General features: G+C 39.6%; 1 protein-coding gene across 1 annotated transcript; it reads left to right on the top strand.

Annotated features, from left to right (window-relative positions):
- Positions 1–9664: 9664 nt before the first annotated feature.
- LOC115662258 (laccase-4-like) lies at positions 9665–12378 on the top strand. Its single transcript, XM_030584422.2, has 6 exons — positions 9665–9797; positions 9897–10048; positions 10128–10372; positions 10709–10837; positions 10965–11891; positions 11981–12378. Exons 1-6 carry the CDS (start codon positions 9711–9713, stop codon positions 12109–12111), a joined length of 1671 nt encoding a protein of 556 aa, XP_030440282.1. The 5' UTR covers positions 9665–9710; the 3' UTR covers positions 12112–12378.
- Positions 12379–12761: the final 383 nt, after the last annotated feature.

Here is a 12761-nt window from a genome sequence, read left to right as displayed (position 1 = left end):
TATCGAATTTTAATACAGTCCTTTTTTTTCGTGATATGTGTAACCAATACTTGTGAAATCAAATGTTCTATTATTTGATTTGCATGTTTAATGACAATTCAAGGGCAATCATCAATGCGATCATGTTAGTAATAAAAATAAGGGAAAACGACATAAATAATTCCTAAATTTTAACCCAATGTGCAATGTCGTTCCTAAATTTTTATTTTATTCAATATATTCCACGAACTTTAACCTAAAGTGCATCGGCCTTGAATTTTTAATATATTCAATGTGATACCTTAACTTTAGGTACATATTCGGATTAATCCCTTAATTATATGAAAACGTTCAATGTTTTCATTCCATTAATTCAACTTCGGGGACAATATTGAATATTTTTATACTAAATTGAACATATACCAAAAGTTGATCGGTTCTTATTCCGTATTAAATGAGATGAGATGTCATTTCCTTTTGTGCAACTTGCTCTTGCATATGCGGTGTCCTTAGTCAATTTATGTACTCTGTACGTATCCCCCATCTTCAAGCTAAAAAAACAATTTTGCGATATCTTAAGTTGTCTCCTAAAAAGGTATTTTTTTCTCTGAAAAAGGTATCTGATATGCCCCTAATAGTAATTGATATCTTCTTATATCTATATATGAATATGCAGTGGGAATTGAGGTTGACAAGACCAAAGAAGCTAATGAACCACTTGTTGAAATTCTTGAGGAAGGCTTGTTCAAAAGAGCATCTAATTTTACGGAAGACCAAAGGAGCTAATGAATTGGCCGCTGAAATTCTTGAGGAAGTTGAGAGGTTATAGACACATTGATTCTACTTACCAAATAAAAGGCTTGTTCAGGAAGAGCATCTCATTCTTCAAGGAACACATTAAATAAATTTAAAGTTCAGAGATGACATAATACATTAGATCAAAATTCATGGATAATATTAAATAATCTAAAAATTCATGAATAATATTGCAAACTAAATTATAATTCATGAACATTTTGTATAATTATTTCTAAAAACAAAATTTTTTTATGACGATGATGATGTGGTCCTAGTCGTCATAAATTAGATGGACGAGTTACACAATCGATCATCGGGTCGCGAGCGGATTTGGAGATGACGTCTGAATGTATGATTTAGCTGGAGAAAAGAAAAATTGATGGCCCCATTCATGATGGTTCTTCCGTGCTCTTCGTCCTTGGCACGCTATCATATCTGCTTCTATTTCGTCACTGTTTGTGCAGTTGTGTTGCTCCCAAAAAGACGACAAAGATTTGCTTTTTCTGAAAATTTGAACCTCGAACTTTATATTAGCTATTCTCATATAGGTGAGCATGGTGGGTGATTCTACCCTGAAATCGGGAACCGTCCATTAAAGACCAATTTCATAAAATTATAATCAACAATCGTCCGTTGGTTTCATGGATTTACTCGGGAATCGGGAATCGGACTGCAGTACGATCTAGTTCCCGGATAGATCCATCGAACCGATCCCCAATCCCTACAAATTCACAATCTAAACTACAAACACGATGACCAAGTATATTCCTTAAAACTATCTATTAACATAGGCTTAAGTAAGCGTAGAATCACCCAGAGTTACAGCTAGAGCAAGAGCGAAAGGCAACAATAAGCAAAAAACTGATAAATCCCGAACTAGACTTCAACAAAATTTGAAGCATCCTAGGTCGGAAATTGAACTGGCCATTAGCAACAAAAAGAATGAGTACCCTTAAGCAGGAATTTCACTCGATTGCGAGTCTGCAACGCAACAACAAGTTGAAGGCAAGGCGATTGTGAGCTTGCGACGTGACGATAGAATTGAAGCGTGGCCGCGTGAGACTTTCACGTTGAGAGCGAGACGAGGATAGGGTTTCTTCTTTTTGTTTCTATTTTGAGAACCGCAAGACGCTAGTCGGACTGTAGAGTAAATGGCAAAAGGCAAGAGAGAAAGACTCACTTTTATTGAAAGTGAGCTGGAATTTTTTTTTAAAACAATATATATACCGATTTAGTTCGAGTGGGCGGGTCCACGCCTAGAACTAGGAACCAAATCGATTCCCGTGGGAACTGCCGATTTTGGGCTGGTACGATCCGGTTCCAGGCGGTCTTGGCGGCTCCCGGTTCCTTTGCACACCTTTACTTTATATATCCTGAGATAATTTCATTTTAGGCTCCATTTATTTTGTGGAAAATATATATGATTCAAAAAGCATTTTACTAAATATAATTGCTTATATCACTTATATTAATTAGTCATTGCAAAATGTTTCGCTATTGAGAAAATTTTATGTCAACATATTTTCATGGATAATGAAAATATTTTTCGTTCATTTAATTTTATAAGTGATATAAATGATCATTTTCAAAATTATTTATTTATTCGCGAAACAAACGGGCCTTAAATTCATTTTATATATATAGTTGGATACAAAGTCAATTGGATAGGGATTGCGATGACCCTCTCTCTCACTCTCTCCTAGTGCCTGCTAAATGCTGGTTGCTGATCACATCCCTTCCACTCATCATCTTATCTTTCGGACTCGAACTTCACTATCTTAGAGATAGGCTCACCTACTTTTCTAAGGATGAGTCTGCTCGCTTTTTTTTTTTGAAAAAAAAAAGCATCGAGAGGGTGTCCGAGACTTACTTGAGCATACGGCAAATCCTCCTCGGCTACGATGGCGTCCCCCATCATGTGCGCGCACTTGCAATTACCGGTGGCACACCAGTTAGTATTTTCAGGATTGGCTTCAAGAGAATGCATCAAGACAATGTTTCGAACTCAGTTCTTCAATGAAGAGGATGAAAAACTTACTACTAAAGAAACCCTCGGGGTTGAGTTTGCTCACATATCACGACATTTACCGATCGCATATTATCTCCAGAATAGCAAAAGGAAAAGAATAGAATAGGAATATATGGAGATAAAGATTGAATCCACTAACCCACCCATGGGTAGCTCAGTTGGTTAGGGCGTACTTGGGATTGTGTAGTTAGGCGCACTGGTCCCAGGTTCGATTCCCCAGCTGAGCACTTGTGATTTAAGTGGGGGGCCATGGCGGTGGGTTGCTGTGCTAATCTCCCTCGAGGAATAGTCGAGGTGCGCGCAAGCTGGCCCGGACACCTCGGTTACCAAAAAAAAAAAAAACGATGAATCCACTACACTCAAAGAAGTAAAGTAGTATACTTAATTAAGCTATTTCAGATTTGGTCAAGAAGAATTTCGCTTTCGAGATAGTGCCGTATCAAATTGAACATACCCGATATATGTTAGCCTCTCACCTTAGTGGTAGCTGTTATCTCAAAGACGTGGGCACGTAAGATGTGTTAGATCTCTAATAAGGGCAATGCGAATCGCCTTTCGGTTCAATTTACTTACTAAAATTGAGAAGATCCTAATCCTAAAAAAGAGAATAATTTCGTGGCGATCTGTGTATAATGCAGGGGCATAACCGAAGTCAACTTCATGAGCTAGCAACTTACAAAACTAGGTGGGCATAGCTTTTCCCTTTAGGTCTAGAGGTGGGGGCAATGGACATTAGTTAAATCTTGGAAATAAAGAACGAGCTTGAGAATCAAGCAGAACTTGGTTAGGCCAGAAAAGAGCTTTGTCCAATGTTAAATGGTCTTTGGACTAAATTATAATGCTGGACCTCCTAAACGACAGCAAACTGGCTAGGTCCAATTTTTTGGCCAAGAATTTGGCTTGGTCCAATTGGTTCACAAAAAATTTACATAGAAACCAAGATGGGCCCTAATTGATGGACACATATGAAAGTGGAAGATATTGGCAGAGAAGATGTAAAAAAAATATAGTGGACAGCCTAGATAAAGAAAAATCAGTTTTCACAAAACCCATTTCACGAAGAATAAATTCGAAATCGTCTTTTTTTTAGTTTCTTTTTTATAAAGAAACATAAGATGAAATGGCTTTTATTTCACCATTAGCACAATTTATGTATTTGAAATAAATTCATATTTAATTGAATGGATGTATTTAGGGAAAATTCACTTTGAAGCGACTAATCCCTAAATACATAAGTCGCGATTTTTTGAATGAATAGGTAATGTTGCTCCAATACCCAACTAAATGGCCACTACACAATGCCATTCAAAAAGATAATTGACACTACCGGACGAGGAAATGGATTTCTAAATTTATTAATATTCTCGAAAACAGGTACTATTAAGAACCCTGCCGGTACTGAAACAATTGGAAGAACACCTGGATAATTTAGTCGAGCCCATCAAGTAGGCTTTCTCCTTGTTCCAAGAAAAGGGGGCGTGTGCTCCTTTTACTGTCTTTTATGAATATGTAGGAAACCGAAATTCAACTTTTTAAAGCAGATTGTGATTAAAACCCATTTTTCGTTTCAGGAAGAGCAGTTATTTCGAGCAGGTAAAAACAATTTTAGACTGCAAAATTACCCTTTTTTCCTGGGTGCTTGAAGAAGAGGAAATGACCAGAATTGGTCAGGTAATCAGTGGGAAGGAGGGTATAGTGCTGTGAGTGGTTCCTCTATACCCACCTTCGGTTTCATCTTATTGCATTCCAAAACTCATGATGATGTCTGCTGCTTCCTTAAAGAAAACTTGAAGAAAGGTACCTGTCAACCTAAATTGTCAAATTGTGTCTATGCAATGCAACCATGAAAGGTTTAAATTTAAGCCGTCGGTGACTAGTACAATGTGTAGCAATTATCTCATCATTACTCTCATATATGTAAGTCGACCTACTTATGTAGAACATAAGATGTGAATGCAATAACCACATGAAATAGATAATTATATATGGGAGTGTGATGACATGAAAATAAGCTGAATAAAAATAATTGATAGTGAGAAGATTTTGAACTCTTCACTAGTCGTATGAAATCACATTAAATAAGGAAAATGTCACTAGAAGCACCATAACTTTCGTACGACGCACACTTTAGTGCCAAAACTTTTTACCGGATCACTTCGGTGCCACTTTTGAAAAAAAAACAATCACGTAAGTGCCAATTTCAATTTGGGATGTCAAAAATCCTACGTTTGATTTTTTTTTTTTCAATTTTCGTCTCACATGGCTCTCCAGCTTGTCCAATTGGCACTAATAGTCTCAAACGACGTCGTTTACATGTTTGCCCGAATATAAACCCTAATTTGGACAAATCAAGCCATTTCCCCCAATATTTCAAATCCTATTTCAGACAGGACTTCGATTGATCGAGCGTAAGAGGACTACTTAAAGCAATTACAGATTGAACCTGAACAAGACAGTCACGAAAGCAACTTTGAGGATTGGATTTAATGAGCGAAGCAGTGGCGGCTGCAGCATGAGCTCTTCAACTCTGGCTTCCAAACATAAGGGCGAACAAAGGTTTGCCCGGCATGGCTAGAGGCGCGACAAAAAGCAGAGACGGTGGCGGTTTTCTCGCAATTTGAGGACAGTGAAGAAGACCCAAGATGAATCACTATCTCAAACAAAAACTCCTCAAAATAGAGTCCAGCTTCATTATAACAAAGAATACCTTCCTTGCAAACTCAATTTGCCCCTTTACGGCGCAACCAATGGCAATGGAATGTGGCAAATATCAAGAGAACAGAAAAAAAAAAAAAGGCGAAACGAAATAGAAAGTAAAAGATAAATTAGGAAGGAATTGAAGTTATATTTAGAATTTATCAAACCCCATCGGGAAAGTCTGAACTGCGGTGCATTATGAAAGGTTTCCCTCTGTTGTCGTTGGAACAACTTAGGCTGCGTTTGGTCGTCCGGATTTCTAAACAGGATAGGACTGGATAGGATATGATAATAAATCCTAAGATTTCTTCATATCCTATCCACTGTTTGGTGGACTACGGATTTAAAGTCGGATAGGATAATTTTTTTTTTTTTTTGCTATTCGCGGGTCCGGAGGAGTCGGTGAAGGAAAAAAAGTCGGGAAATTTTTTTGGTGAAAGCTCACAAGGTGTGGGGATGAAGATGACGGCAAGTGGAGCATAGGGTTTCTGGAAAAATAGACATTAGAAATCCTATCCAGGTCTATCCCACCCCCCCTTGGATTTTTTTATCCGGTTTATATCCGACCTTATCCTATCCTGGACCACCACCAAACACAGGATAGGATAAAACATATCCTATCCTGGTTTTTATCCGGTCGACCAAACGCAGCCTTAGGAATTAAATTGACTACTGGTTGACCATTACTATCGCAACGGGAAGACTTATCAATACTGTCATGCTAAAGGCCGCTCGAAGAAGAATCGCCAAGTCTTCGCCCATTTTCTCCATGCGAGCCACTCGTCCAAATCTGGTCGGCTCTGTTGCCGTGACTCTAGATTCGATTGGCCAGAATAGATCTACCATAAGAAGGCAGATGGAGGACGACCCGCCTCGTCAATCATGGAGCAGCTACGGCGGCCATGGACGATGGCTCGTTGGTGCCTTGGACAACGACGATAGTGTGTTTTTTATCTACCATAAGAAGGCACATGTGGGTTTTCTTTTTCTTATAAAAAAATCCACATAGACAATAATATATAATTTAAAAAATCATGTAAGACTTTTGGCCGAAATTTGTCATTGGAGGTACTTAAGTGATTGTTTTTTCTCCGATTTGGCACTTAAATGATCTGACGAAAAGTTTTTGCACTAAAGTGAAAAGCCATTAGAAAGTTATCACACTTCTAGTGTTTTTTCCGTATTAAATAAGCTTCTTTTCCTCCTAAAGTTTAAATTGTCAAGAGAAGTGTTGGACAAATTTATTTTCATAAGCGTGAACAGTTGAAAACGTATCAATAAAGTATTTATAACATATTTCTTAGCACTCTCCCTGGTGTGCAAGCTAGTCCCCTACACACGCAAGACTTGCCTCTATGTTATGAAATGGGCACGGCTCCTAATTGTTAAAATAATTAAATATTAAATCATGTATTCATCTAACAGCTTAAGCTTTTAGAACAGTTCACAGTGGTCCCACAAATCTCACATGATATCAGAGCAGAAGGTCATGAGGTCAAATCTTTCTAGACCCCATTTGCATTCCCAATAAAGTATGTTCATGCTTAGTGCTAAGCAAAAAGACTATACTAAGCGTGAGGAGGAATGTTAAAATAATTAAATATTAAATCACGTCTTAGGGGGAGTGTTAAAATAATTAAATATTAAATTACACCTTCATCTAACAGCTTAAATTTTTAAAACAATCGACAGTGGTCCCACCAAAATCTCACTAAGCATTAGAGCAGGAGGTCCTAAATTCGAATCTTTTCAAGCCCCATTTGTCTTCCCAATTAAATATTTCACGCTTCGTACTAAGCAAAAAGACCAGACTAAGCGTGAGAAGAAGTGTTAGAATAATTAAATATTAAACCATGTCTTCATCTAACAGCTTAAGCTTTTAGAACAATTGGCAGTGGTCCCACAAATCTCATCTAGTATCAAAGCAAGAGGTCATGAGTTCAAATCTTTCCAGACCCCATTTGCATTCTCAATTAAATATGTCCATGTTTAGTAATAGCCAAAAATACCATACTAAGCATGAGGGGTTTGTTAAAATAATTAAATAATAAATCACGCCTTCATCTAACAGCTTAAGTTTTTAGAACAATGATCCTACAAAATCTCACATAGTATCAGAGCAGGAGGTCACGAATTTAAATCTTTCCGGACTACATTTGCCTCCCCAATTAAATATCTCCACGCTTAGTATTAGACAAAAAGACTAGACGAAGCGTGAAGGGGAGTGTTAGAGTAATTAAAAATTAAACCACACCTTCATCTAATAGCTTAAATTTTAAAAACAGTTAGCAGTAGTCCCACAAAATTTTACACTAATGTTGTGTGAGCAAGTTGTAAACTTGCCATGAGTAATGAGTTTGAGAGCGAGTACCAAATTGAAATCTTAACCAACGCTATGATACCGGGTTAAACAAACTATTTTTTCTTGAATTGTAAGCTGTTAGGGAACGTGTCAACAATGTATTTATAGTATATTTCTTAACAAAAAGAAAGCATATAAAAATCACATACAAATCTTCCAAACAAGCGGAGGAAATTTCGTGAACAATATTAGTAGGGAAAATGACACAAGCAGTCTTTGAACTTTTGCTCAATGTGCAATGTGGTCCCCGAACTTTTAATTTGTTTAATTTAGTTCATGAACTTTAATCCAATATTTAATGTGGTCCCCAAACTTTTAATTTGTTCAATGTCATCCTTGAACTTTTGGTACATGTTTAATTTAGTCTCTGAATTATATGAAAATATTTATTGTATTCCTTCCATTAATTCAAATTCAGAGACTATATTGAATATTTTCATATAGTTCATGGACTACATTGAACATATACCAAAAGTTCAGGAATTACATCGAACAAATTAAAAATTCAGGGATCACATTGAACATTAAGTTAAAGTTTATGGACTACATTGAACAAATTAAAAGCTTATGGGCCATATTGCACATTGAGTCAAAGTTCATGGATTAACGAATTTCATAGTAAATACTTCCGTAGGTGTTTGATGATTTAAGATGTTAAGAGTTTTCATTTTTCTAATCCAGGGATACGAACATACTTAACCGGCTAACTGGAACTAGTATAATAACTCGCCAACATGGCCCCCTACTCAAATCTAAGTTCCCCATGGTAGGGATCGAACCCGCAACCATCCATTCCTAAGTCAAAAACACAGGAACGCGCTTACCACCGGGTCAATCTCAAGTTGGGTAAGATGTTAAGAGTTACTCAACATCAAATCCAAGCTTTAAAAGATTATGTAGACGAAAGATGAAACTAAAGGTCAAAATGTCATCTCAAATGCCCACTCAAGGTGTCCTAACCTCAAGCGGATGGCAGCGCACCCAGCAGAGCCCCCAACACACTATAATCATGGAACATGGAACATGAAACATAGCACGACAAGCATAAGGAACAAAAAAAATAATAGTAAAACAACATTATCATGAACCTACTTCGAGCATGCGTAAGATATGAGAGAAACAAAAAAGTCAAATGCTTGTCAAGAATTGTCAAATTGGTCGAAATCTCACAATCAAGTTGGTTATGAGTTTTGCTAAGAAAAAAAAAAGAGCATCTGAACTTACGTCAAGTTGGAACCAACTAAAGCTTCGAATGGTACATTGAAAATGAAATTTAAGCAACTTCTTCTAACGGAATGTACCCGATTAGTCCTTCGGAATAATTTAACAAAAAAACTAGATAGATAATTATGGGATTTATGAGACTCACAATTTAAGGATTTTTCTAGTTAAACCCGCTCTTCGAGAACGCATAGCTTCGGAAATTCCAACAATTTGTTTGATGGATACATACTCTAGCAAATGATGACACCACGTTTGCGATCCGATTAATTATTAACGAATAGGTATTTGCAATTTACGAAGGTCGGTCTAGCTATATATAAAAGTGATCCTTGATAAATAAATTAACGAATAATTAACGATTAATTAACGAATACCTTGATAAATAAATTGTTTTTCGAACTCCATAGGCTTCAAATCGCATAAAAGTGATCCAAAACCCTTTCCTAATGAATCTTGATTTGTAAGAATCCCTTCCATATCAACCTAACGATGAAGAAAACGACGAGGCAGCAATCTTGTGTCGATTGACCCCCCTCTATTTAAGTGTGCCAAGCTTGCATCAGATGATCACCAGAACAAAGCTTGCTTCGAATTAAGCTCAAAAGATTTGTACTGCAAGAGATGGACTCTTGGCTTCAAATCCTTCTTCTCGCCGCTTGCATCGCTCCGGCCGTGGTCGAGGGCAGAGTTCGGAACTACACATTCAATGTAAGTCATAACATTATAGGAATGAAGTATTCCTCTGTAAAACTTGCTCGTTAGGACGTAGCTTGTGGCGCGATATGTGTTTATTCCCCTAATTGGCAGGTCGTAATGAAGAATACGAATAGGCTGTGTTCGAGCAAGCCCATCGTGACCGTGAACGGGAGGTTCCCGGGGCCCACTCTCTATGCTAGGGAAGACGACACCGTGCTCGTGAGGGTCACCAACCGCGTCAAATACAATGTCACCATCCACTGGTGAGCTCAACTGGGCGTTAAAATTAAACCGTCATCTTCGAGAGATTTCATATTGATCTCGGTGTATATGTGTGGCCAGGCACGGTGTCCGGCAGCTGAGGACGGGGTGGGCTGACGGGCCGGCATACATTACCCAATGCCCGATCCCGACAGGCCAAAGCTACATGTACAATTTCACCATCACGGGCCAACGGGGCACCCTCCTCTGGCATGCCCACATACTCTGGCTCAGGGCAACCCTGCACGGAGCCATTGTCATCTTGCCGAAGCGTGGCGTTCCGTACCCTTTCCCTAAACCCGACAAGGAAGTCGTTGTCGTACTGGGTATGCTCCATTTCGCTTCCAAAATGAAAGATCAATCATTGCTTGGTTAACAGCATACATGCTGTTCCAATCTACACAATTTCTTGTGAAGACTACGCGATAGAAAGAGGGGCGTGAACCGTTAGATTTATAGGTCATATGCGATCCACCGAACCGGTGTTTCCTTTCATATTGATGTGGTGGAAGGTCGCCTTTGGCTAGTTCGAACTGCTCAATCGACCGCGTTTCGAGCCTAGGCAATATATGTTTAATTTTGGCAGAACCATCTGAATTTACCCTGAATTATTCTCCCTTCTGTCTTTACATTTGTTGACCCTTCTGGGGTTTGTGAATCAGGCGAATGGTGGAAGTCTGATACAGAAGCTGTGATCAATGAAGCCATCAAGTCCGGATTGGCGCCGAACGTCTCCGATGCTCACACCATCAATGGCCATCCAGGGCCAAATTCCAATTGCCCTTCCCAGGGTAACAATCCATCGACAAACATTGCCATGAAAAGAACATCCGAATATTGATGTTACGTCTTCATGAGGTAGTTTAACTTTACTGTTTCAATTGAGTTGATGCTGACCTTCATTTTCTCTGATGTTAGGTGGATTCACATTGCCTGTCGAGAGTGGCAAGAGATACATGCTCCGAATCATCAATGCTGCGCTCAATGAGGAGCTCTTCTTCAAGATCGCCGGGCACCAGCTGACCATCGTGGAGGTCGACGCCACCTACGTCAAGCCTTTCAAGACGGACACAATCCTGATTGCGCCGGGCCAAACCACCAATGCCCTTGTCTCCGCTGACCAGAGCTCGGGCAAGTACTTGGTTGCCGCCTCCCCTTTCATGGACTCCCCAATTGCCGTAGACAACGTGACCGCAACCGCCACATTACACTACTCCGGCACACTCGCCACGACCTCCACGACCCTCACCAAGACTCCCCCACAAAACGCCACCGCAGTGGCAAACAATTTCATTAACTCGCTCCGGAGCCTCAACTCAAAGAAATACCCTGCCAAAGTCCCGCTCACCGTCGATCACAACCTCCTTTTCACTGTTGGACTAGGAATCAATCCTTGCCCTTCGTGCAAGGCCGGCAACGGAAGCAGAGTTGTGGCAGGCATGAACAACGTGACGTTCGTGATGCCGACGACAGCCCTTCTCCAAGCGCATTTCTTCAACATAAGCGGCGTCTTCACGAGTGATTTCCCTGGTAACCCGCCGACCAAATTCAACTACACGGGGGCGCCGCCATCGAATTTGCGGACCACGAGCGGGACCAAGGTGTACCGGTTGCGCTATAACTCGACGGTCCAGCTCGTGTTGCAAGACACCGGGATCATCGCCCCGGAGAACCACCCAATCCATCTTCACGGGTTCAATTTCTTCACAGTCGGGAAGGGATTAGGGAATTATAATCCGAAAATGGATCAGAAGAACTTCAATCTTGTTGATCCTGTTGAGAGGAACACAATAGGAGTACCATCTGGTGGATGGGTTGCAATCAGATTCAGAGCAGATAATCCTGGTACTATTCTCGTTACTCTATAGCCTTCACTATAAATTTAGCTACTCTGCAAGTTTTTCAGGACCCTGTTGTCGAAACCTTTTTTGCAGGCGTTTGGTTCATGCATTGTCATCTGGAAATTCACACGACCTGGGGACTCAAGATGGCCTTCTTGGTGGACAACGGGAAAGGCCCGAACCAGTCGCTTCTACCGCCTCCGAGCGACCTTCCGAACTGTTGATCCATGAGGAAAATTTTGTATGCGGCAGCTCAAGATAAAGAATTATGAGAAGAGAAAGGAGAGCCTGACCACAAAGGAAAAAGCTTATGTAGGTGGTTTTGACTTAGTACAATGAAGATCAGAATTATTTTCTTGAGCAGATGTAGGGAAACTACTGCTCAAGCATGTTGAATTTTTTTTTTTTTTTTAAGAATTGTCCTTGTTTTGATTGCAATTCTTGTACTTCGTAAGAAATTATTTTAATCAGAGAGGTGCTGCAAGTTTTTTCTGGATAGGAAAAACATTCTGCCATTTGCTAAAGTTGCAAGTTCTTGATAAGTTTCTCAAAACAGAGGCTACACGATCTTGGAAAAAGACTGGATGGTAGTACTTGTGGATGATGTATTAGGAATTCTATAGCCGTCGGCTAACATCTATCGTGTAATATTGGGAAAATTTCAATTAAGGACCCCAAGTGGTGTCAAATTCTCAAAAAGGGGTCCAAAGTGAATATTATGTCAAATAAGGGCCTGAAGTGCTTAATCAGTCTCAAATAAGGACATGAAGTGCCCAAAATGTCTCAAATAAGGACCTGGGTCCCTGGCCGGCCAAAATACCTGCCGGCCGGCGAGAAAGTTACTGTTACGGCACCGGAACAGTAACTTTTTAAT

The sequence above is a fragment of the Syzygium oleosum genome, unplaced genomic scaffold (assembly GCF_021117445.2).
Source record: "Syzygium oleosum isolate NSW1041296 unplaced genomic scaffold, Sole_v2.1 Sole_v2.12, whole genome shotgun sequence".
NCBI lineage: Eukaryota > Viridiplantae > Streptophyta > Magnoliopsida > Myrtales > Myrtaceae > Syzygium > Syzygium oleosum.
Note: the sequence above shows the minus strand (reverse complement) of the source record. Positions and strands in the feature narration are given on the sequence as shown.

Bases quoted from the DNA above. Each gene is read 5' to 3' on its own strand.
- LOC115662258 (XM_030584422.2), top strand. From the start codon at position 9,711: ATGGACTCTTGGCTTCAAATCCTTCTTCTCGCCGCTTGCATCGCTCCG. The intron at 10,373-10,708 runs GTATGCTCCATT...TTTGTGAATCAG, and splicing joins GGAAGTCGTTGTCGTACTGG to GCGAATGGTGGAAGTCTGAT. The intron at 11,892-11,980 runs GTACTATTCTCG...CCTTTTTTGCAG, and splicing joins ATTCAGAGCAGATAATCCTG to GCGTTTGGTTCATGCATTGT.